Consider the following 26,236-nt stretch of genomic DNA (forward strand, 5'->3'; position numbering starts at 1 on the left):
TTTCATCAGTCAGAAGGCTGCAGTTAAATGTCCAAAAACCGGGCCCTCTTGAGGTGTCGGGGGTATCACATGTAATTGTAACCATACTATGATCTGTACGTTAAAATCACCTGCAATGATTACATTGGAGTGGAGGAATTCTGGTTCAGTATATAATTGAAAGACGTGTAGAACATTTTTTGTTCTCTAGTACCGTTTGGGGCACATCCATTAGCGATGACAAATGAATAATTAATTACCTTTACAAAGTTCTAAAATAACATATCTACTTTGCACGTCTTTAACCAGTCTACCGATCTTCAGATCATCATTCTTTTTAAGCATGATAGCTGTACCAACACTGTGGGTTGTACCATGTGATAGAAATAGTTCTCCCTCCCAATCAGATTTCAATCTATTTTCGATACACTGATTAAATTACGTTTCCTGTAATAAGATATTATCTGCTTTTTGCCTACGCACATATTTAAAAACTTCTTTTCTTTTTTTGTTTTTCTCTAATACCTCGTACATTGAGTGATATAATTTTGACCTTTGACATTTAAAACACGATATACAAAAAAATGGGTACAACAAAAACAATTAAACACAAAAAAAAACTCGTTTAGTTTTTACAAGTTGCAAAAAAATGCAGCAGGTGTGCTCAAGATAATATGTGAATATGGATATAGATATTAATAAATATAATAAATATAATTGTTTCAATGGTCCCCCAAAAAGCGTGTTCTTATATATATTAAAGAGTTTTTATATGTTAATGTTAATAAACTATTTTATCACTACGACTGTTGTCATTGTTGAATTTACGGATGTTATCCAGTTCGTCATGATAGGATAATACGTATAAACATTCTAAATGATGTTATATAAAAGTGAAGTATGATGATTGGGTGATCTAATATTGACACATCCATGTATTTCTTGTTTTCAGATCAAATTATTTTATTGCTGCACCTAATGTCTTTAGGGTTGGCGTAGAAGAAACTGTATCCGTCACCATCTTCAATGCTGATAAAATAGAAGTCGAGTTGTATTTACAAAATTCTGGTGAGAATACGAGATTTTCTATGACGAAGGGTGTTTTTACTAAAGGTAAACAAACTATTGTTAACAAAAAAATGTTTGAACTAATAATATATTTATATGATAATCACAACCGTATGTTTCTATTGGTGGAGTTCTCCAAAAAGCAAATCATTTAGTCGATGCTATTTGCACAAAAACAGTTTCATAATCCGACACAAAAACAAGATAACTTCACGATTTTTGATATTGTTTGGAACGTAGTTGTCTAAGCTATTTTGACGAATAATAGAAAGTCAACCCAAGGATCACGATGCAACAATGAATGTTATCACGGTCGACGGTGAACTCATAGTTATATTGTGTGCCATATTTATAGATGAACCAGGAAAGTTGACAGTGCGAATAGATCAAGAAGACCTTCCTGAACCAACGAAAGTGAATCAATATGTGTATTTGGTAGCAAAATCTGATAAACTTGGATTAGAATATACAACTGCTGTATTGGTTAGTCAAAGAAGTGGACATATCTTCATTCAGACAGATAAACCCATTTATAATCCGGGGCAAGACGGTAATATATCAAGTTTAACTAATTTATTATTACATATGCACTGCAGTTTATCGTTTTGCACCCTTAGAAAATATACTGTAAATATGCGAATGAGCAAAAAATCAACAACAACATTATCCCGTTTGTTAATTTGGTGTTTGTGTAGTATTGCAAATCGCATGAACCGAAATTTTAGATGCCAGATGTTTGAAATACTCGGGATGCGGTGTATCCATGGTGCACTGTCACTCAAATCTCTCATAGAAATGCGACCGCAATATACGCCCATTCTTTCACAAATGTCGGGAACGACCATGGGGGTTTTGTCATAATATGTTTTATATTAAGTCATGAAATCAGGGGAAATAAATGTGCCTGTGTTAAACATAAAATGTCTGAAAATGTCGTGTCCAACGCAATATGTTGCTAATTGTAGTTGATAATGAGATACTTGTATATGCTTGGGATAACTCAAATGAATTGTACAATTCACATATTCCCTGCTGCCAATTAAAATAAGATGGCTCTAACTTATTCGTATTTTTTTTTTTTTACATTTAAGTGAAAGTACGAATCTTCCCACTTGATCATCGCATGAGACCTTCTAATATAACGGTAACGAACGAATAATCTTATATTTGTAAACTATTGTTTAAACCGTTTTTTTGTGGTCAAACTAGTGATGAGTGTGTTGCGCATTGTTAACTACACAGTCCCCGTTGCAATTATGGAAAAAGTTATCATGCCTAAGATAAAGTAATATGGCCAAAAAACAGGTTGGCTGGATGTTTGTCGCCTTTTATCTGAACACAAACTGAATTTCTGTGAACATTATTGCTACATGCATAATATATGCAATAACATTGGATATTCATTAACATTAACATTACATGCATAGTCGTAATTACGGACGTACTAAAATGAATCCTGCAAGAAATCTTATCATTTATGAATTGATGTGCCCCAGACTCATTCATGTTATCTCAAATGATCTATGTACATTTATTTATAATTATTATTTTAATTGTTTGATTTAATACAAGCATTTAAGGTAGAGATGCAGGTTCGTGGGCACAGACAGTCTTGGCTAGATCGTGTTGCAATTTCGGAGCATTGTCAATTTTGGAACATTATTAAAAATCAATTTTAAAATATAGGGAACGGAGGCACGCGTATGTGATTAAAAGTCCCGAAAGTTTGTTTGCGTTGCTCTTTGATTGACAAGTCACTGTTGATGTTATATGCAAATGATTGCTGGCCCAGTTACGGAGCAGCGGAGTGCGACTACCTGTCCTGTCTCTCTGCCACATTTTTTTTTGTTTTCTTGGTGCATAGATTTTAAGCTTTTCACATTGTGGGGAAAACTAAAAAATGTTTCCACAAACGGCATTTTAATAGTGAAGTAAAAATTTTTCGTTTCGCAGTAACGATTACCGTCCTGATAGAATTGTGATGCAATTGACAAACAACACAGCTGTTGCTGTCATCAATAACTAACCTTTCAGTGTCAAAATACACAAACGTAAAATGCTCGGTTAATTAAAAATAAATAAAATACCCTGGAAATTACAGAAAAATCTGCAACGAGATGCTGTTTTTAAACACCGCGAAATAATCATGCATTTTGCGATGCCATCTTGGTTACCTTAATCGGAAACCCCCTTGTCAGCTAGCACGCATCGGTAGCGATGTCGCAAACTACGTTGTTTGGCCGTGATCGGCGACCTCTGGTACTAAGGCATTGAGGTATTTCCAGAGGTCAGGGTTCGTTTACTTTTCAACGACCCGTTTCGTCTGTAGTGGAATGAAACCTGCCTCAATTTACAATAGTTCCCCTTCCAATGTGACCTCATTTCGAATTTGTTTCAACGGCATTTGAGTGATTGAGTAGTAAAAACTGCAATTAGCCGTTGTGTAGCAAAATATTACGGCCCATTTCAACCTAGTCGTCTAACTTCATTTCACCGGGGAACGCGGAAACGGCGTTTGGAGAAGGTTAATTTGGTCTCGATCCACCCAATGGCAATCGCTATGTTTATATAACTGTATGAATATTTCATTGGCTTTACGTAACCCATTGTGCCCTCCTTCAGTGGTAATGATAACACGACGCCATTACAGTTTTCACGCAAGGTTGTGACTTCGCGGACGATTGTTCGTTGTATGGTGTATTTCTATGAGTTTCTTTTACACATATGAAGCGATTGATTAGTTTTTTTTTGTCGCATACGACTTATGTACCACTTCCGTGTCACTGAGAATGTTCTAGAACCGTACTGTGTCTAGGTGGAATATTCTAGAATTTGTTTAGACACTGGTTGAATAGGTAATAGAACACTGTAGGAGGTAATAGAATGGTAATGGAACATTCTAGAAATTTATAGTAAATTCCAGACTCATTATGTATGCTGATGTAATGGTCTATTTATAGACAGTGTGGGTATATATAGGAGAGTTGTTAAGCACTGAGTTCTGATGGGAGATCTCGTTGAATTGTATTGGAGTTTAAGTATTTAGTTATTGGAGTAGTGGAGTTTTACCGCGTTATTGTACTTGATGTTTGCAGAGTGTAATAATACCAGTACCAGTTGAAACCTCATCTGTTGGCTCCGTGTTCGTATTTTATCATCGCCGCCAGGGAAGTCTTTCTGTTACTGTTGCCATTTTGGTATTTGAACCATCACACCTGTACTATACCAATTACGGTAATATTACGTTGCGTGTGACATTTTTACAAAATGACGATTATTTCAGTTTCATTTTTTACTCAACATTTCAAATTTAAAACTATTTAACTTCTAGACGGTTAATTTGTTTTTAATGAAATTTTCAGAGGTGATTATTCAGGTCTCTCTTAAGGTAATGGCTTCGTATGGTTTCACTCTCTTCACTGAAAATAAACAATAGTAGAGCTACCATTTAGCGGCTCTGTTAATTGTGAACGATTTGTAAAATGTGAATGTTTCAAAGTGCACATGACTGTGTAAAAACTTTTCAACGGACACACTAATAAATAAGCCATTATGTTCCTAGTAATCAGACATTTTAAATAAATGTTTCTAAATCAAAATATGGGTATGCATTCAAAAGTTAAATAGTTTTAAGTGCACTGTCATCTAAAATGCATGATTTTAACCCAAAAATCCAAACCACTTAATATGGTATCATAGTACATTATTGTAAAACATGAAACTCGAAAGTTTAAATAAAGGTCTTTCAAATGATATATAACTTAATTGGTAACAAATATTTTTGTACTCGTGCAATTACAGTAATTAGAGCCAATTAAAAATATAGTCTCCCAACCTGCATCTCTACCTTAATACAATCTGTAGAAGATTTTTCTACAACTAAAAATTGGCTCGTATTATAATGCAATGCTTTAACCGTTAGACACATCCCTGGTAATCATGTGATCGTGCCAACGACTGCAGCGATTGACTGATCGCATGATGAGATTTATGAAAGAGTTTGTAAGATTTATAAGAGGAAGAAAAGGAGAATTGGGCAGCGAGGGTTACCTCAGCTGACCGTTTGGATGAATAAAGCCAGACTATCTGTAATGAACTAACGTGTATATATTCCTTTGGGTCGAATCTTGTATCTCTACGTGTAAGGGTTATAAGTTAAGTGAGTCAAGTTCCCTGAACACAACCCTGGTGTTCACAAACGACAGATGGATGGAGATCGAAGTATCGGTATCTAAAGGACAAATAAATAAACTGAATGTGGATAGTTCTTTTCAACATTGTAGTGCACATTGTCATACAATTTTGTGGATTTCACTGCAGATATCAGAATGGATATAATTATGAAAAGAAATTGTCTACTAATGAGGGTGTGGAGTTATGGTGTATACCATTAGAAATAAAATAATTACCCTATACTACTGTATTGCCAGCTTTCATTTTTATTTACTATAATTTATAAATAAAATGAATGAGTATGAGAGAAAACGCCTGGAAAATTTGTGTAACTGTACTCGCCACTTCCTTAGGTACATAATTATTGATTTTGATTACAATATGTTACACATTTATGTAAATTATTCCTTACAGGTTCGAATGGAGATATTAAACCCACAAGGAGTTATTGTAGAACGCAGAGATGATCTAGGCAACAATACTGGGATTTTAGTCCAACATTTTCATTTTCCTATATTACCAATGTTTGGCCGATGGTCGGTTGTCGTTAGGTATGGGCCAAGGGTGAGTGTCTATTTCATTCATCAATGAAAAGTTTTTAAATGGTATTGATAAAAAGTGGCACAAGTGTTTCAGGCAAAATTAAAAAGCAAATCCAGAAAGCTTATGAAATGTACATGTAAATGAAGTAGACTAGCTGAGCTGCGAATGATAGTGGTGTAGCATAACATGTGTAGTTAAGTTGTTTATGTGGTACTGTACATTTGCACAGTTCTATTTCAAGATTACATCTGTTACCTGGGATAATAAATCGATGATTGCTGCTCGAAATAAAATAAATTAAAAATTTAATTAGATAGGCAATTTTGGATTCACTTGGCAAACCTCCAAGCAACTAAATACACAGTGACATACACAGTGAAAAGTGTTACCCGATGAATTAAATGAAATGCTTTCTACGACATACTTTATTTATACAATGTCAGTGAACGAATGTATAATATACCTGTTATATCGTTTTAGTATGTGTTGAACTCATCTGTGCAATTTGCAGTGAAGGAATATGGTAAGTCACATTTGAGTCATCGAGCATTTTACAGTGTCTTTGCTGTAACCTATCAGCAGTAGTGCTCTATCCACAAGCTACACTCCCTTCTGATAAGCTTAAAACTGGTATATTTGTAGAAAGTAAATGGAAGAATCTAGTTCATTTTACCTTGATTCTTAGCCATGTAGAGTTGATCGACCCAACAATGTTGTACTGATTGACATTACTTTTTAAGTCATTACTGCGTGGCAAAGATTGCAAGACATACACCCTAGTTCTTTGTTCTCAGTAGAATGGCAAATACATTGAATAGAGTCATGGTAATCCATGCTGAGTTTTGTCATCCAATATCATTGAACTCGCGTAAGTGATGGTGTTGAGGATCTCCATAATGTACCATAATGTTGCATCATGTAATGTCTCATACTGTGTAACCCAGGGGATCATTCTTGTTGAAAGGGTACTTACTGTGAAGGGAAGTTTTTCACCCATTTTGAGATAGGTGGCAATCACAAAATTGTCGCATTTTCGACTATTCTGCTAGGATTCGGTGGCAAAAAGTCTCTAGGTTGAGCAAATCCCTAATGATACACACATTTGCTCTTTCATTATTCCTGCTGAAAGGGTACTTATTGTGAAGGGAAGTTTTTCACCCATTTCGAGATAGGTGACAATCACGAAATTGTCGCATTTTCGTCTATTCTGCTACGATACGGTGGCAAAAAGTCTCTAGGTTGAGCAAATCCCTAATGATACACTATTTGCTCTTGGATATTGACTGCCATCGATATTCATAGAGGCAGTTATCGTACAAACTAACGGATTGGATGGACGGAACCTTAATCAGTCACTGGTTGGCTGCCCAAGTGGTACATTTGTGAAACATTTTTCAGGACCAGTGCCACTAGAAAATCGTTCGAAACTATCTTATAAAATGATCTGACATCTTGAACATCTTGGATCAATATCGTCACCAGCCTGAATTCGCCTATTGCCTTTCGTATTAGAAATACCTGTACTTAAAAACCAGGATTAGAGCCTGTGTAAATGAAAATTGCACTCAAACTACCAGGGTCACAATCTCCGTTTATAATACCCATGCCTTTTTTGAACAATTGACCATATTTCGTTGTCAAGCGAAGTGAAAGTTTACGAACATGGTATAGTTGTTATCAATCACGAATAATGCAAGTGTAACCATGTACTATGCATATTAGACATAGTTCTACTGAATTAGTGGAGGCTGGGCAAAATAGCTACGAGAGCAAAATCCCAATAAGTATTGTTGGCGGTGGTAATTGTGTCATGGTACATTAGTTTCAAGGTGTGTCTGGTCCTGGATTGAATGTTTGTGTTGGGTGTGATAACAAAAGAATCTGTATGGAGTGCATAGAATATTTATTTACCGAACAAGTTTCAGGTAAATAACCAGTATGGAGTTTGCAAACTACTGTCAGTAGCTAACAAACAATACTCAATCAAAGTTACCACATCGAATAGTGAGTGTAAATGTGCAAACTAACCTCAAGAAGAAACAAACAAATTACGTAAAAGGCAACTGGTGCATAAACATATACTTGACACAGACCTGTTGTATAGAAAGCTTGAACTAAAGGCAGAACAGCTATACAGTTTTTTATATCTGATTCTCATATTTTTCTCATTTAGACAATATCTTAAAATTGCAAAATTATTGGTTGTACTTAGTAACAATGACACACACCCTAACTGATTTTATCAGGCAGGTTTTTATTTAGCAGGTACAACAGTGTTCATTGCATTAAATTAAATTATTTTCTTATTTTCGTAGTGTTACGAACTTATTCAGTGGAAATCGAATCACCGAAGCACATTTTGCCTCAAAGCACTAGTATTGAAGGAAAAGTTAAAGCCAAGTAAGTATATGTATATATATATATATTTTCTATTTTTATAGAAGAACCTTTCCAAATAAAAGAAATTCTAATATTTAAAAAAATAAGAGTTTGTCACTAAACCATGTACTTTCACACTCAAGCAAAAGAAAAGACATGTTGGTTAACTGGCCTTGCACTGTTAATGTTTTATTTTTGAAGTCTTTAAAATACCAGTTTTTTCACAAATAAAAATAAATAAAAGAACTGCAGACCTCACATCTTTATATTTCCACATACAAAAATACACATAAAGCTGCATCTCCATCTACCAAAACAAATTTTAGCCATAATTGAACAACCAAGAAAGCAACAAATATCAGGCTGCATCCTGAAAACGAGATAGCACATTACAACCAGTCATTACAAACATGAAATCCTCCACCCCTACCAATACAGCATTAATGATTCCTATACTCATTTGCATATATGTACAAGCTTAGCCAATAGATGCACCTGACTCATCAAACTTTGGACCAACCACTCATTCTAATTATTGGTGAGTGATGGCGCTATTTACTAATGAGAGGAATCTTTTGAAAGAATTAAACAGATTTAACTTGTTTTTTTTCGGTATTGTCATGGTTGCCAAGAGTGAAACATTGATTTGCCTCAGAAAACATATACTGTACCCAAACTGTAGGGATATGGACCGATACGTAAAGATGTGATTTCATAGTGATCAAAACAATATTACATATATACAACATATATATGTAGGTGCACTGGGCAAACCTGTAATACAATAGTTTATTTAGAAGTTTAAATTTTCTATAAATATAAATTTTATTATTTCTAGTCAACTACTCATTACAATGCTTTTCCCATGGAATTTTTACTGATGCCATCATTGAATAAACATGGATTTTTATTTCACGGCCGCCTTGTAATTAACACAAATACAGTTATTAACATTTTTTTTTAAATTTAAACTGTAAAATTCGAGATTCTAACCAATTTCGAATAAGAATTTTTTTAAATCACTAACAGATGCATCACTTTTAAGGGACTTTTCTTATACTGGTATGCACTCTTATTTTTACTTACTTACTCCCGTGAATACATAACACAAGTCGTTGCATGTTGAGTACCTTTTTGATATCAAACTAAAAAAACATAATGTAATTTTCACAATCCTGATTGCTGTTTTCTTTTTCTTTTTTTATAGTTATGTGTATGGGAAACCTGTATCCGGAAATCTTTTCATGAAATTCAGTGTTGATCAAGGTCATGGTAAACTGGTAGATGTCAGTACGCATCATGGGTTGGTAAGCTGAAGATATTTGTATTATATAAACCATTCTATACATTAAAATGTAAACAATGCAACTAAGATTTTCTTGTTTTGGAAATGCAGATTTTATTCTACTATATTGTTATAAAAAATAGTGTCGAATTTTAAACGAAATGTTAGCTTGTTTTCTTTATGCACATGAACGTTTCATGGTCTTATTCAATTGACCCTTAATGTTAATCAAGAGAACGGAATATGAGGGGAAAATGCCTGTCTCGTTATAAACGTTGTCGGCGTGTTCTTCCCCTGTCACTAACTCTTGTGGTTTCTTATGGTTACAATAACTCATGCAATTTTCAATCATCTACTTCCATATGGGAATACAGAATGATAGTAAGTTTAATGTGTGTGATCCACTATGAGCTTTTGTACAGACAACATTGATGTAAATATAGTTAAGAAGTAGAACATTATTTTAGTGTTCGGTAATGTTCCATAGTGTCCATTTATTCTGATTTAGCCCCACTTGAAAATATATCTTCATAATTTTGCAAAGAATACATACAATGATAAATGAAAAATTTTCAAACATTAAATTATTCGTTTATATTTATTTTCAGTATACTGACGTGTAGAGACAACAAAAGTAATATTATCCATAGTGTCCCACTTCTTGAAATATTAAGAATCGTGATTTTTTTTCGTTTGTTTAAATGTTTAGATGTTTAGATTTTTTATTTATGCGACGTGGGTGTCCGTGTAGATTCGTTTTTCCACTCAGATATACTTTGTAATGTCTTTTTTATCATAAGATTTTAATCTATATTACAAAGCTGATGACACTTCCCCAGTAGCAGAGTTCTGTTTATATTTGCATATTGGTCTTTGTAGTATAATTTACTAATGGGGCTATTTTAGATTTATATACTAGTACGGTGGTTGTAAAGTGTTTTCATGGATGTTGTAGTATTAACACTATTGTCAATACTATTATTTTCTGTGCTATTGTGAACAATAATTTAACTTTGATAAATATCACTGTTTCTTTACGTACAACGAGTTGCTATATGACAAAAATGCTCTGAGTTGGTCTCTGTACAACAACTGTATAGCAGCTAGTCATTCTTCAATTTATACAAAAAGTAATCAAAATGGGCAGGCTGTTCTTACATTATGTTTTTAAATTATTACATAAATTTATCAATTTCTGTATTTGGTTGAATATATTTCTGTCTAGATAATGCAAAATTTCGATTGATCATATGGTGATAATTATGGTTTACATTACCCACGTGAGTCTATTTTATTGAAATTACAAATTTTTGACATGATTATATTTATGTACTTATATGGCCGTTTTGATTTTGCCTTAATTCTTATTTATTTGCAGGTGAGTGATGGAATTGCAGCATTTACTGTTCCAATTGATGAATTTAAAAAATCACTTGGAGTAGACTGGTTCGACGAAAATGAAGGGAAAAGGTTGCTCATCGAAGCTTCAGTGACGGAAGAAGCTACTGGGTCAATTGAGAACACGACAGACAACACAGCCGTGTTTGCAAGATCTCCATATAAAATTATATTTAACCAAACTGTGAAATATTTTAAACCTGGATTGTCTTATGACTTGAAGGTAAGCAATACAATTTCAAATTGAAACTCTGACACGGGAATATGCATTACTATCCACATAACCACATGTCAGTGTCGGTCAAACTTTGTCTATGTAATATAATAACCTTACTTATTTATAATATAATTTGCCTTTTTATATGATAAAATTGACTTATTTTTTTGTAACATAAATATGTTGTATACGTAATTTTATTACCTTATTTGTTTCATTAAATCACGAGTAAGACATTGTTTGCATAACAATTTATCCAAGTCTTGTTCATACCATAGCGAATGATTTCTGTCTTAATTACACACTATTGTCAATGTTAAAATTAATAACAAGCAAAAATTTAAAGCTATATGGTTTCAATATTCTCAGCTATGGTTTGTCTTAAATTTAATGTCACGTTTCTAATGTATTGTTGGTATGTCATTATTGTTAGTGGGTACTGTGTGAACAATGTTTAAATAAAGTATAATCTGAGATGCGAAACGTTATTGTCCATGACAAAACTGTTTTAAAATATATTAATATATACTTCTTTTTACGTTCTTTTTTATTCATATTTTAATAGTTAGCTGTTACACATGTCGATAATCGACCAGCAGGTGACATTCCTGTCATAATGAAACTGCAAGCCATCGATGAAAAAGGAGTTACGATTGACCTGAATGATGACATAAATGTAATTAGCGATGCATTTGGCGATGTTTATCTCACTATTGATGTACCACAACATACAAAGAAAGTCAATATTAGTGTGAGTATGTTGAAACACATATTGGTAATAATTTTCATTTAGCCATACATAAAGGAATTTACTTTTTTTATTTGCAGCGCAATAACAATCTGTAACAAAAAACAATTACACAACCGAATTTGTGTTATTGTTTTTAATTTGTTTACTATTGATTTTCTGTCAACACGAAAACTCAAACAGTACTAAACGAATGTTCATGTTTGATGGATCAGGTTGTCATGGAAAAATGGATTTCTTTATTTAGCAGAAGGGTAACGTTATGAACGAATGTTTGATTAAATAGTTTAGCAGGATTTGCTATTTAGATATAAGTTATATTGTAGCACTAAAAGTCATTTATTGATATTGAGAGCTCACACTTGACAGGGGTTCTTTCACTGCCAGAATGGAGTAGACAAGAGAATAGTACTGGAAATGAAATACACACACACCAACAGTTAAAGAACCTGGCTTCAATACTTAGTAGTGATTAAAATAGTGATTAGAAACACAACACAGAATAATAAAATAGGAGATTGTATAGGGAAGTATGCATCGGTAATAAGTCACAGTTCAAGGCGATGTTAATCTGGATATTCTGATACAAGTCTCACAGAATGATGATTTAAGCCCGTTTCAGAATATCACAGCAACAGAACACATGATGGTCCACAAATGTCCTCAATCTAGCCTATTTTAGAGCATATTCACGTATGAAAGTCAGTAGATCGTATGCATTCCTTGTCCTTGTAAAGTTTAAACAAGTCTGATCTGTCAATCACTTTTATGACAATTATCACACGGTAATACATACCGTTTATTCCCATGATTATATGCACACTTCTATTTGTAAGTTTTGAGGTAATATATACAGACACACAGTGCCAGCCATTGTATTATCTACGTGACGGTATTCATGCATTGATTCTATTTTACAGGTTAGAACAAATAAACAAGATATTTCACCGGAAGAGAACAAAAAGGAAACATTTACTGTCCATTCTTATGAATCATCTAGCGGAGGTTACTTGCTTGTGAGAGTGCAGAGTGTAAGTAAACATGTTGTGTAAAATATCTATAGATACACATTGCATATATGGCATTTTCAGTAGATAAAAATAAATTAAGATACGTGTTATATAAACAATACTTAATACATGTATGATTTTATAAGCAACGCTTCCACTGATATCTTGTTGTCACTCTCACTGCCTATCATTTGCGGTAGTAAATATTAAAATCTTCTAATCTTTGTGTTGGGAAATCACCTAGGGAACCTTTATTTCACAGTCTTGTTGTTAATGGATGTACATTATTGTGAGTCAATATACTCTGCTCAAGTGGATATAAAAAAAGTATGGATTTTTTGGCACCTTGGGTGGGTGGCTCAAATCCAACTAATGGGCTAATTAACAAAGTGGAATAGCAAATATACATATGTTACTATATATGCATATGTTACATATGTAAACTAATTATTTGTTCTAGATTAGATTGGATTGAACACGGGCAAACGATTTATAAATCTATTCTACAGTTAGAAATATCTAATGCTAAGTAAAATACAAATGAAATCGAAGATAGTGATAGGAAAACGGTTCATTCTTCAAAACGATAAACCAATAAATTACCCCCCCCCCCTCAGTAATATCTATTAGTAAAATTTATCCGTTTTGTAGGGGGAAATCGGGGATGATGAATTTACGTGAAGGTAATGTTAGTATTGTCGGCAAAGTAGCGGTTAGGTCGTTTCCAGCTAATACATCCCCTGAGAATATTGGTCTAAATTATTTAAACCTGGCGGCTCAACTGAACATTTTTTTTTTATTTTGGAAAACGCAAATAAGACAAGTAATAAGTTATACTTTGTAGCTCCATGGCTTTGTAAGCACATTAGTCGGGCAGTAAAGAAATTGATGCGTAACTTGGGTTGTCCGAGACGTTTTTATAGAGGTTTATAGAGGAAATTCATATAACTTTTGGGTTTTGGACAGAATAAGTGCTTTATCCCTTACATGGAATTATGCAAGACTTTCAATTTGCCTCATTTTTATGCCCTGCTTTACTTTTTATACAAATACGTTCATTCTTAAGTAAGCTGTTCATATATAACTTTAATCAATTGTAGCTCGGGTATTTCTCGCACCAAGTCCACCGCGAGATATTTCGTTTTACGCACAATGGGGAATGTGGATAACCGGATTTGGGCTTCGGTGCGAATCTCCAGATTTCACAAAAAATAATCTAATCGTATTCGTATCTTGGAATAACCAATTTGGCGTGGTGAGGAGCATACAGGCATTTATACCACCTTGGTTAACGACTAACTTGTCGAATAGAGATAAATAAAATACAAATTTAATATTTAAACTAGTAATTCACTCAATATAAGGATGCCATGGCAACAACATGTCTAACAACGGCAATTTCTGAACATTACAAAATATGTGCTTCACAGAAAAATAAACAAGAGGAGAGCTGAGTTTGTGTTGTGCCCCCGCCCGAGAAATGCTAGCGTCCAAACGTACCGCTATCCATTTTTACATTTACAGCGAGAATATATTGGTTTTAGCGCTTCTCATTATATGATACACACTACAATAATAAATTTATGTAAAAAAATATGTTGCGATGTCAAAAATCGCCAACCAGTTCACAACCTTCTGTACCACTGACCACGAGGCAAGTACAATTAGCGATGACGCAATGGTGTCGCCATAGAACACGGCCACTGTCAGAGAATTACAGCTACTTCCGCAGACTCTAGGCTCCACGGAGTGGCGGATCGTGGGTGGGGGCATGCCCCCCCCCCAAAAAAAAAAACAACGCACGTCATTCATATCATCCGGATTACGCATAGCTTCTCAGCGATTCACGCTCCGTAAATTTTAAGCGAAGTTTGGACCCCCCCCACCACCACCCCACCCGAATTGATGCTTTCTAAAACGCGTTCATGTTCACATTTCCAACACAATCCTGCTTTAAGCTCCTACCATCTTTTTCTCTGTCTTGCACCTTCTTCTGTTGCGCGTGAAGTGGCGTGACATTGTGGAACGCACCAATCACTGCAGCGCGTCTGAACGGGCGTCAATCATGAAGCCAAAACTTTTCCATGACGTCACAAATACGGGTTACCCTAATAACAACGCACGGGCCCGTAATAACAAGGAATGTAAAGAAAACTACATAGATTTAAAGAAACAGTAAAATTACCCTGGTTTCACAAAATTCGTGTAATATTCATTTGAGTAAATGTGCAAAGACCTCTTTAATCCTACGGGCATTATCTGTTTAAAGAATTAACCTTCTAAATCATGCTCCGTATTTATATATTCGATAGATTTAGAAGGGTATTTATATTTTTGACTAATCTTAGATTTGTTCAATTCTCTAATTTTGATGATTATTTTTATAAAACGTTATAGTTTCGACTTCTTGTTGAAAACAGCATATTCGATTACTGTGATATTTAACATATCGGTACTTCAAGTGGCCAGGTCTTAGATTTTTTCATTTCCTGATGTACAATTCTCTAGAAATGTAGAGCTACCTCAGCCGAGGGGCTGTTTGTTTGTAAATCAACTTAATGTATTCCACAGTTACTCCACCCTCCATACTACTCCAATGGGATAGATGATGAGTTTGAAATATCTGTTCTGTCTACACTTTACGACTAAGCAGAAACGTATCTCATAACATATCTAGGGCAAATTGCAGATAATATAACTGTTACTGTGCATAATATTATATCAGAATATTTATCAGATTATGTTTGCTAATGCAGATTCATCGTCATATTTTGGCTGAAATATTAGTAACTCGAGAGAGTGAAGTTAGTAAACTCACCTATTATGTAAGTATACATTATTGTTTGTCTGGTTACATAAGCTGAGGATATGACAAAGACATAGTGAAGACAAAATAAAGATACGTCATATAAATGTACCAGTGTCGAGCATCATGGTTAATCTATTTCAAAACACTTAGAAGTAGGCAAGGTTTTAAAATTATCTTTCACATGAAGTACCCCTGAGGAGAGTGTGATCTCGCTAAATTTGATGCTTAGTATGGAAGCGTGTTTGTGAATGTAAGATAGATAGGTGGGAGGGAAGACGACATGACTTCAAGTTCAAACAGACAAACATCCAAGTCAAGCAGTCATAGTTGAATTACGTTTGTAGAAAGTATCTAGTATAAGCTAGTCAAACACTCCAATCGTAGCTTAACTTTTTCCTTGGTGCGTAAGTAGCCATACTCAAACACGAACTATTTCTGAAATAATAGCGAATAAAAATAAATCATCTTGATTGCAAATTTCATGCAAAAGCCATTTCTACCATGAGCGGCAATTTCGTGATTTTTGCTCAAATTTTCTGTCATTTTTTTTCTTTGGCGGGGCTGAAACATAAGCACACATGAACTTTTCAAAGTCAAACACTGTTACCACAATCTGTAATTATTGGCCGAATAAAAACACAAAGCTACAGATAACCCTCAGGCAGCGCGTACAGTGAAAAAAAAAACTTTGGTGAACAATTTTCTATCTACACAGTGTGGTGATGGTAAAACCACATAAAAACACGATCATTTATATTAACATTCAGTAATACTTGTTTTCGCAGGTTGTTGCTCGAGGCCAAATTGTGCATCATGCTACGGTTGTAGGGAAAATTGAAAATAGTGTAACTAATGTGTTTTTTAAAGTTATTCCCGAAATGTCGCCATCATCTCGTCTGATTGTATATTATATAACTGATGCAGGTGATGTTGTGTCTGATTCAATTTGGTTGGACATCACAGATGAATGTGTGAAAAGTGTAAGTTAACCATGATTCGCACGCACGTAAATGTATTACCGTTGTTGTGATGACATTGGATTAACTTCTAATGTAGTTACGTTATTGTGATAGGTATTTTTGATGGTTAAAAACCTTTCACTTAGGTAACCGGGATTCGGTCGTCTCCACGCTAGGCTGACAAAAACACACACAAGCTTCGTTCATGTTCCCCAACGATTCTCTGCCAAGTCCCTGGTTTTCACCCGAGATAGCATTAAATCACTCTTTATTTCTTGTCACTCCTTAACCAATTACAATCAGTATAAGAGACTCCAAGGCCTTGCCTTCAAACAAACAACCAATCACATGAAAGTTTTACACATCATAATCAATTAATTACTCGTCAAACTATCTAGTAAAAACACTACTATATATTGTCAACACTAACTAATATTGATGGGGTAATAGTCTTGCACTAACATTCCACAAAGATACCGCCTTAGTTAGAATCGCAAACAAAATTGGTTTAGGATTACAGCTACTGTATTGTATCTTAAAAACTGCAGAGTCATAAGATGTTTTTGGTTGATTTCGACCAGCTCGCCATCTGGTCTTGTCATTAACCTTTATCAGTATATGTCATGGCAACCACTGTCAAACTGACTGAAATATAAATCATGATATTATGTTCGGATTAAAAGGAGATTCTATATAAGTTAGCATATTAATTGAAGTTTAATTAAACGTAATTTAATTACATTGCAATTTAATGTCGAATTGCGTTTTAATTCAGGTTTAATTAAATAAAAATGTAACAAAGTAGAAATCTCAAACATCCTGTGACTTAACATAAAAATGTTTGCGAACCTTATGGTTGACTTAAATTACGTATTGAATCTTAGTTCACATCTGTATTATCAAAGTCAAAACTATCGTTGCAGTGGCGAATATATTTGACATAATGTATATTATACACGTATATGATGAAATATCGTAATATGAAAACATGTGTTTACATGTAATATGAAACCATTTAATCGACTAAGCCCATATAAGTGAAGATATGTGTATAAGTAAAACTTGTGTATAAGAATATAATGTTTAACATTTTGACTCAAATGATATGCATAGCTTACGGTTGAAAAAATGTGGGGTATAGTTTGTAAATATAATGCCCTAAACACGAAACGTGGAGCGATATTCCAATTATTTCAAGTAGATGTCGCATATCTGCACGTGTATACGACTTTTCTTGTATCATTCTCATTTTCCAGTTAAGTGTACAGGCGGGCAGTAATGAATATGAGCCAGATAGTGAAGCAGTGATTACCGTAACTGGAGATCCTGGTACTCGTATAGGTGTATTAGCAGTTGATAAGGCTGTATACTTACTCAACGATGCGCATAAACTGACAGCACAAAAGGTATGTTGTGGTTATCACATTCATATGTTGAAACACAAGTCTTTTTCAGCTATTTTTAATAAATAATAACGGGACAAACCACTCTGTTTACAACCTTAGTTAACAGTGGTGGCTGATTTATATAACAAAAGGTTTACAAGTATACAACTTTAAAAAACATAGGATTACTTCAATTTTTCATTTCGTAATATATTCTAAGGATAATGATTTATTAAATCGGGCCACATTTGGCGCAGGAAAACAAAAAATGCGTCCAAACGACTCTCCCATTTCGATCGTATGGTGGCGCTTTCGACGTAGTAATTTATTCCCTAGAGGGGTCCCACAAAACGCCAGAAAACTTCATTGAATTTTGGAATTTGTCGGAACCCTGGTTGGGTACATGGACTGCCATGGACAGAAAACTCCGGCGATAGAATCAGTAGCTTTAGAAAATGCTGCTGTTCCAGCAGACACGCAAAATGCCGATGGTATTGAGTCTGGTAACGTAGCTGTGACTGTGGAGAGTGTCACTAATAAAAGCCAAGGAACATTGACGATTTAAACAAAGTTGGTTAACAACTCGTCCGTGGTTGAAATACAGGGGTGATGAAGATTTGTACTGTAGATTGTGTGTATTTTCAAAAAATAATAATTCTATGTCACGGGGAAGTTGTAATTTAAAAACTAATAGTAATGGAATAAACGTATGTTAAACTAATGTGTGTGATGATTTTATGATTATTTATAAACGTTAACTCAATAAGGGCTGCAATTTCACCTTGACCCAATTTTATTTACCCAATAATCGTTACACCATGGAAATTGTCATCCTTTGACATAACTAACTAAAACAGCATCAAAATCCATTCAGACCACTTCTAGTGGTGAATACTGGCTTCAAGTAACCGCTTGTCAATAACTAGACACCATATCATAAGGTGAGAAACAATGATCACAGACAAACTGTCATCAATTATGTAATGAAGCGATTTGTCTTGAATACAAGGACATTGGAAGAGTCAGAAATGTGTGTCGTAACATGCGGGTACATCGCATCACCTTCACTCATTTACTTGCTCAATCCCATCTTTACGGGTAGTTACCGTTCTGATTGCCTCTATAACACAGCTGGTAGTCAATCTTCCTTATAAAAATAGCAACTGCAATAATTTTGCAGAGTTCCTGTCATCATGGTCAGTTATATTAAGGAATTGTTTACCTCTCGTACGCTATATAATTAGTTATGTCAGCTGCGTCACAATTTTTTTTTTTTATAATTTCCAGTGAGTACTGCAAATAGATATACATAGATAAATGAAGACACATAAAGTACAAAATTGTACAATACCAGTTTATACAACTATTTTTTGCCACAATGTTTAAATCAAAATGTCCAGTATTGATTATTACTATTATCATCAGCTGCCATAAATTAATTGTTCTTGAGAACAAGATCTCAGTGGAAAAGATATTGTATAAAAATGTTGCTTAACAACTTTCTTTTTTGTTTTAGATGTTCCAAAGAATGGACACATTTGATCTTGGTTGTGGACCAGGTGGTGGCAAAAATGCAAAGCAGGTGTTTGAGGTAAAATGTTTAAAAATATATATTGTGGTTTAGAAATAATCAAGATTGAGATAATATTTTAAAGATGCAGTTACCAGATCGTAATTTACGCTAGTAAACCGACGAAAAGCCACCAATTGCATATATTCGCTGAATGAGTGAGTGAATGAGTGGGTGATCGTCCAGTGTAAAGCCTGCTTATTGCTATTGAGAGGGACACATGCATACTTCAAACTGCACAGGTGTACAGGTGTTCACTGCTGGTATGGGTAAAAAAGACAATAGTACTGGAAATGAAATACGACATGTTTGTCAGATATCTTGCTTCTCATCAAGACATTTTAAAACTAACTAATTGCGCAATACTATGTACATGCAAACTTTAGACTCATTGCGTCCAACATGACCCAAGAAAGAGGGGCTAGTCTGATATCATCAATATGTATAACTGTAATATCTCAAGCATTAGAGAGATGCAACCTGTGCAATTACGGATGCATTTGACAAGAAAACTAATTAATATGCATAACTGTCATATCTGAAACACTGTCACAGACTTGTAAATGAGCAATAAATATGTTCATATGTTCAATATATATTTAGAAAATTATATCTCGATCAACAAACTAGATAATTCCAAGAATCAACTGCATTTTAACCTTGGTTACATTAACACAGAACAATAACGGTCAATGGTATAACTCCCCCTACAATGCAATCCACACATTCATCCATACATTATACATAATAAGCTCATCAAAAATTCTGCAAAAAACGCATAACAACGCTAATATCACATTTACAACTATTGTAAGACATCGTCAAACACTCCATGTAGTTTCATGTGTCTACTTGTCTCTGTTACATCATATGCAGCTGTGCCCATCAGCTCATCATCATCAGCTGCGATTATTTTAAAGCAGGTAATGCTGAGATCTGTGTATTCCCTGTTACGTCATATCTTGTATGTGTGTCTCTTTCTGTAACCTTCTACATTGTTGGTTTCTTGATTCTAGCTTCATTATCTGAAAATAAACGTTGCCCGTCAGTTGGCAGAGTTTCTCATTCAGGCTACATGTTACTTTCAGTGAGTGAATCTGTAAAATGCAACACATAAGGTTCAACAGTATCAATCTCAGTTTCATCATCTATAGTTTATGTTGCTGAAGCTGTTGACGTATTAAAGGATTAACCCACTGATGACTTCTGTGTCATGTCTTGAAACCAGTCAAATCAAGTAACATGTGTCATATTATTCATACTCTTTGAATACTTGTTTCTTAACATGAATAATCGGTTGTGTGTGTTCTTGGATTTCTTTGAATGATGTTTGAGTAAGATTCAGACATAGATTCTGCGCAAGAAAATGTCGCACATTGAGCCCTGGCATTTCATTGCCTTGAGGTTGGAACTCCAATAGGTGGTCTGATTGGATTTTCATACGACAGTGAGGCATCAATCGATGTGGGCAGATTAAGATGGATGGTGCATTCAACTGGAAATATTAGCATAGATTATTTTCACTACTATTAGCCAATTTATTTTTACCTTAGATTTTCACATTTCGGATCAAGATTCAGTCTCCAATTTCCAGTTCAAATCACTTACTGGTTTTTTTTAGTCATAATGTACCTTGCTTTTTTACCCACTATCAGCTAATCTTTCCCCGGTGACTTTTATAAGTAGCATATAAGCTGTTTTTCCATTGCTCTACATACCCGTTCACGCTTTAACTTCATGACTCCAGTTTGACTTTTTATCTGGTCAAGATGACTAACACGTTGGCCAACATCTGGTTAAACTTTTAGGCAATGCTCTCGCTGTGTCTTTGTGTAATATGGACTGATCCTGGATTTCTTAACGGTCATATTATATCTTCTTAGACACCCAAATACAGTCATGAATGTAACACTTTGGCAATCATTGTGGACTGTCTACCATTTCGATTATACTTTGTAAATATACAAGTATCTGATCTACGTGGACTGTTACATCGTGAAAAAATTGGTTGTTCCTTAAAAAGTGACAGTGATAAATTGAACAAGATGGCCTACCGCGCAATTAATTTATTCAAGTCTCTTTGTTATGTTGAACAGCGTCAACAGTACAATGGGTTCTCTAAACACAGGGCGGGCCATCATGACACCATATATTTACTAACGGGATATACATGTCTGCAAGTACAGATATGTTTACTTTATGCTTATGGAGAGTGTACCGTTATCGGATTTGTTGTAATCAATTAGCTCCAAGTCAGCACTAGATAGTTGTTTTCCTACCGATGAAAAACGAAATGATGGTCATAGTCACAGCGAACCACGAGCGGGATGGTGTTGAAGAGTCTACTAGAGTGCAGTACTCATTTCGCCCAACCTCTCGCCCGCTCCCGCTTTCCAATCTCTTTTTTCGTTCGCTTTTGCGACCGCTTGTTGGATTCGACCGGAAAATTTCCTCTTTGCTTTCGACCGCGCAAAACCGCTCGCCCTTATTTAAAATTCGAACTCTCAAACATTTTCTTATAATTGTCTTTCTGGTTTTCATAGATGTTGAACAACCGTCAAAAGTTCAAATATTTGTTGTTGTTACTATCTATAATTATATGCACGCAATCTGATCCTTTGACTTCGATTTGGCTGGGATTGAAGATTTTATTTTAAACAATATTCTGACGTGAAATACAAAATGTATTTCAACACAAGTAGGACATGGTTGTCTGGATTTTCTTTCCTGTTTGTTGAGGCAATGTGTTTACGATTTGTATATCAAAACAATGTCCACTCTTTTTCGACGCCGGAAAAATGCCAGTCGCGGAGTTGCATTTTTGACTTGTGCACTCATAGTAAAAATGGCTCCCCCAGCCATGTCGAATGTTTGTGTTTTTTTCGAAGACGACATTCCCCTTTTTACACACCAATATGTCACTGCCAATTCTGTTTACAGACTGTAACTCTACCATGGTGAGTGAACCAGCGTCTGTACCCAAGATTTCCATCTTGTTGTCGTCTGAACTTTCGGTGTCACAATCACTCAGGACAATATTTTGCACAGAACTTTCGTTGTTACTGTCGATAGGCTCGTATTCAAACCAATCTGCGGGCTGACTGTATTATGAGCACAGGTCACTTTCATTTAGATATCTTTCAACGGCGTCGGACATTTTTCGGCGTCCAGTTTTAAATGATATATATGATATATTAGGTTTAAAAAAAACCAGAGAAAAGCTTGAAATATTATAGCGTAATGTTTATCTGTACTTCGATCGCGTAACGGACACTACTTATAAATTACACAAGATAGAATAAAGATAGATAGTCAACAAATCAGTATGCAAATTAAATCGTTTTTCTTCAGTCTTTCACTCAAGATGATATGTAAATGCATGAAGGGCTCGTTAACTCACAACTAGAGTTCCGGGAATAAACTGAAATTACGCAGCAAATGCATCGCGCGCTGTAAATTTGGACCAAAGATTAAGAAAGTATAGAATATAATGTTTCATGATTCGAAATTTTTTGAAAAATGTTTTTTCTAGTTGTTCCCCTCTCGCTACCTTAATGGGGGTAAGTTGATTAATGGGGTAATGGTCTGGTTACTTATCACTGTTGTGCCTTTTGAAACAGATGTTTAGCAGAAATTTATGTGATGAAATTAAAGTGATATATATATATATATTTATAATATTTAAGAAACATAAGTCACCAAACCGTGTACCGTGTACACACTCAAGCAAGAGAAGAGACATGTTGGTGAACTAGCCTATCACTGTGAGTGTTTGCAGTCTTTAAAATACCAGTTTTTTCACAAATAAAACAATTTAAAAAAAAAATCCAAAGAACTGCAGACCTCACATCTTTATATTTTTGAGTGGGCCAGCCAAGTTTCCACATACAAAAATACATATAATATTTCTATTTAATTTATTTTATAATATTTTCACTGAATTCGTTATAATAAATTTACCATATACAAATTAATTTGTTGGACATCATTTCATCGTAATATTTTACATTATTATACATCTGTCACCGTAACGCCATACGTTACAGCGTGCCATAATTTTGCGGTATTTTACGGGGCATCGGTCGATACTGCCGCTGTACTGTCTTCGTGCATATTTTGAGGTATCATCGTAATAATTTTTTAATCAATATCCTTATATTTGAATCTGTTTCAAGACATTTGAAAAAAAATATTTTAGAAGTATAATAATACAGTAACTAGATTTGGTGTCTCAGTTTGCTTCCAAATTATATTGGAATATTGCCAGCATTAATTAATAAAGCTTGTTCAGAATACCATTTATTCTCAACATTATACTCAGTGGCTAGTTCTCGGGATCTACTATTGTAATAAATAAACAGAAATCATATTGATGTCATGTTTTTAGAAGAAATCGCCATATAACATTTTGATTTGGACCATACCATTTCAAGCTGCAGGGTCTCAAAACATTGACTCAACAAACAATAAATACATCTTCCACCCACCACACAAATTTTAGTCTTGATTGAACAACCAAGAAAGCAACAAATATCAGGCTGCATCCTGTAAACAATGGGATAGCACATTACAACCAGTCATTACAAACATTAAATCCTCCACCCTCCCAATACATCCTACAGCATTAATGGTTCCTATACTCATTTGCATATATACAACACGCTTAGTCAATACATGTACCTGATTCATTACCAAACGCTTCAGCGTGGTATAAAGAGTTTGTTTTCAGGGGTGGGTGATACCAAGGTGGGAAATGGATGCACATATGGGGTTAATTCCTTGAATTGCAATATAGAGGGTTCAGGCTGAAATACAATATATAGTGTTTTCATGTTTCGTCTGATATTTCTGTGGTATTCTGCTGCTGTAAATAATGCACGATTTGTTTCGAAATTCAGTATATTGTGTGTATTCCAGGGTTATTCGTTTTTTGCTGAAAACACCCCTATTTTTTAGTGGCAGAGTCGAATAGTCTCACTCCCACTGGGAAATCTGCATTGTTGCTTGAATGTGAGTTAATTAAACACATTTTCCAGACCGGCGAAAGAGTATGCAACAGCCAATTTTAACAGCCTGTCACATGATTTTAGTCTGAATGTCAACATGAAAGAGGCTAGTCCATTTTACGCAGGAGTAATTGGGAGTAGAATATGTGAGGGATAGTATCAACAGAGATGTGTATAGTGAAAAGTAATATCTATCCTTCATTTGCATCTCTGAGCATTTCTGTTTTAGTATATTGGTTTGAAAATGTTGAACTTGCATGATTTGCAATGTGTGTTTTTTTTACTGGGACTCCCCTATTGATCGAATCCCGGGTTTGAACGAGAACGGCACACCACGTGATTCGTTTGAATACAATGCTGATGGCAAACATGCCGTGTTACTGCGGTACTCCACTGACGGGATGACTTACTAGTACCACAGGGAGCCCAGGAACTATGATCAACTGTACGCACTCCCTATGAGCGCGGGGGGGGGGGTATCGGCTGGTATCTAGTGTAAGAAATAGACAAGGGATGAAGGCTCCAGCCAGCTAACATTTTTTAAACTCGAAAAAACAGACGAAAAGAATGAAAAATAAAATCTAAAAAAAATACCAGGTTGAAGAATATTAGTTGCTCCTTCAAATTTCAGATCGAGGTCACGACTTGGTTAACCTTGCTCAACTGGTTCGTAACCAGTCTTGTGATTGGTTGTTGACAAATGCTGAACAGGCCACGCCTCCAACTGTGCCGTGCGTTCGGGCAAACCGTTAGGAAATCCTAAATGGAGTCAATTTGTGTAGTTTTCTTAATTTATTCTGCAGATATCGGTAAAATGTAGGTAGGGCTTTGGCGAAATTTGAAGAAGCAACTAATATTCTTCAACCTGGTATTTTTTTTTATATTTTATTTTTCATTCTTTTCGTCTGTTTTTTCGAGTTTAAAAAATGTGAGCTGGCTGGAGCCTTCATCCCTTGTCTATTTCTTACACTAGATACCAGCCGATACCCTCCCCCCCCCTCATAGAGACTGCGTATTACAGTTGATTATTATAGTTCCTGGGCTCCCTGTGGTGTTACTCAGTTCCAAATAAAGATTACCAACGCCAAATTAGCAAAATTTAACCGGTAACCAAGACTCAGTCTATCCACGACCAGCAAGCAACATCACAAACGAGGTTGTAGTGTGCAGCTCACGAGTCAGCGACGACCGATTTCAACGAAAGTCATTCCGTCAGTGGTGTACCGCAGTTGCACGGCATGTTCGCCAATGCACAGATCTGTGGAGGAACTTTTAACTTCAACATCTACCGTGTATCGTAGTCGCCCAGTTTAAGTTCTGGTTCTGTCGTGGTCCCAACTAAAGGGCGACAGTCGTCGTGTCGCGTCCTGTTCGATATGGGACTCATAGCGACGTATACAACGCGTGTAAAATACATTGTTTATTTACATGAAATTCGAACACGCGCTGCGCTACGACCACCGCGCTTAAACATCCACGAGTTATTTATTCGGACAATGACTCAAATTAGACGTCTGATTATGTTATTTTCACAAGTACAGCGACATGCGTTCTACACTGACAAGCGTTGCTAGGTCGCAGCACTGTCTTGGAGCATATTAAAGGGCAATTGGGTTCCCCGATCTAAATTTCTATCCCGGTTTGTTGCACGTTCTTTTTTTAATATGAAATACCCGGTAATCAAATATGGGACATATGTATAATAAC

General features: G+C 35.1%; 1 protein-coding gene across 1 annotated transcript in view; it reads left to right on the forward strand.

Moving 5' to 3' along the window:
* Positions 1-322: 322 nt before the first annotated feature.
* Positions 323-26,236, forward strand: part of LOC144350432 (A.superbus venom factor 1-like) — a 64,923-nt gene continuing 39,009 nt past the window's right edge. Inside the window, exons 1-14 of the mRNA XM_085506023.1 lie at positions 323-342; positions 932-1,092; positions 1,403-1,597; positions 2,139-2,191; positions 5,635-5,784; positions 6,244-6,286; positions 8,079-8,163; positions 9,350-9,449; positions 10,806-11,048; positions 11,608-11,793; positions 12,711-12,821; positions 16,395-16,589; positions 17,825-17,974; positions 19,470-19,544. Coding sequence (XP_085362149.1) covers positions 323-342; positions 932-1,092; positions 1,403-1,597; positions 2,139-2,191; positions 5,635-5,784; positions 6,244-6,286; positions 8,079-8,163; positions 9,350-9,449; positions 10,806-11,048; positions 11,608-11,793; positions 12,711-12,821; positions 16,395-16,589; positions 17,825-17,974; positions 19,470-19,544 — 1,767 coding nt within the window. The remainder of the gene's footprint in view (positions 343-931; positions 1,093-1,402; positions 1,598-2,138; positions 2,192-5,634; positions 5,785-6,243; positions 6,287-8,078; positions 8,164-9,349; positions 9,450-10,805; positions 11,049-11,607; positions 11,794-12,710; positions 12,822-16,394; positions 16,590-17,824; positions 17,975-19,469; positions 19,545-26,236) is intronic.

This window comes from Saccoglossus kowalevskii, chromosome 12, assembly GCF_978046115.1.
Source record: "Saccoglossus kowalevskii chromosome 12, keSacKowa6.1, whole genome shotgun sequence".
In the NCBI taxonomy this organism is placed as follows: Eukaryota; Metazoa; Hemichordata; class Enteropneusta; family Harrimaniidae; genus Saccoglossus; species Saccoglossus kowalevskii.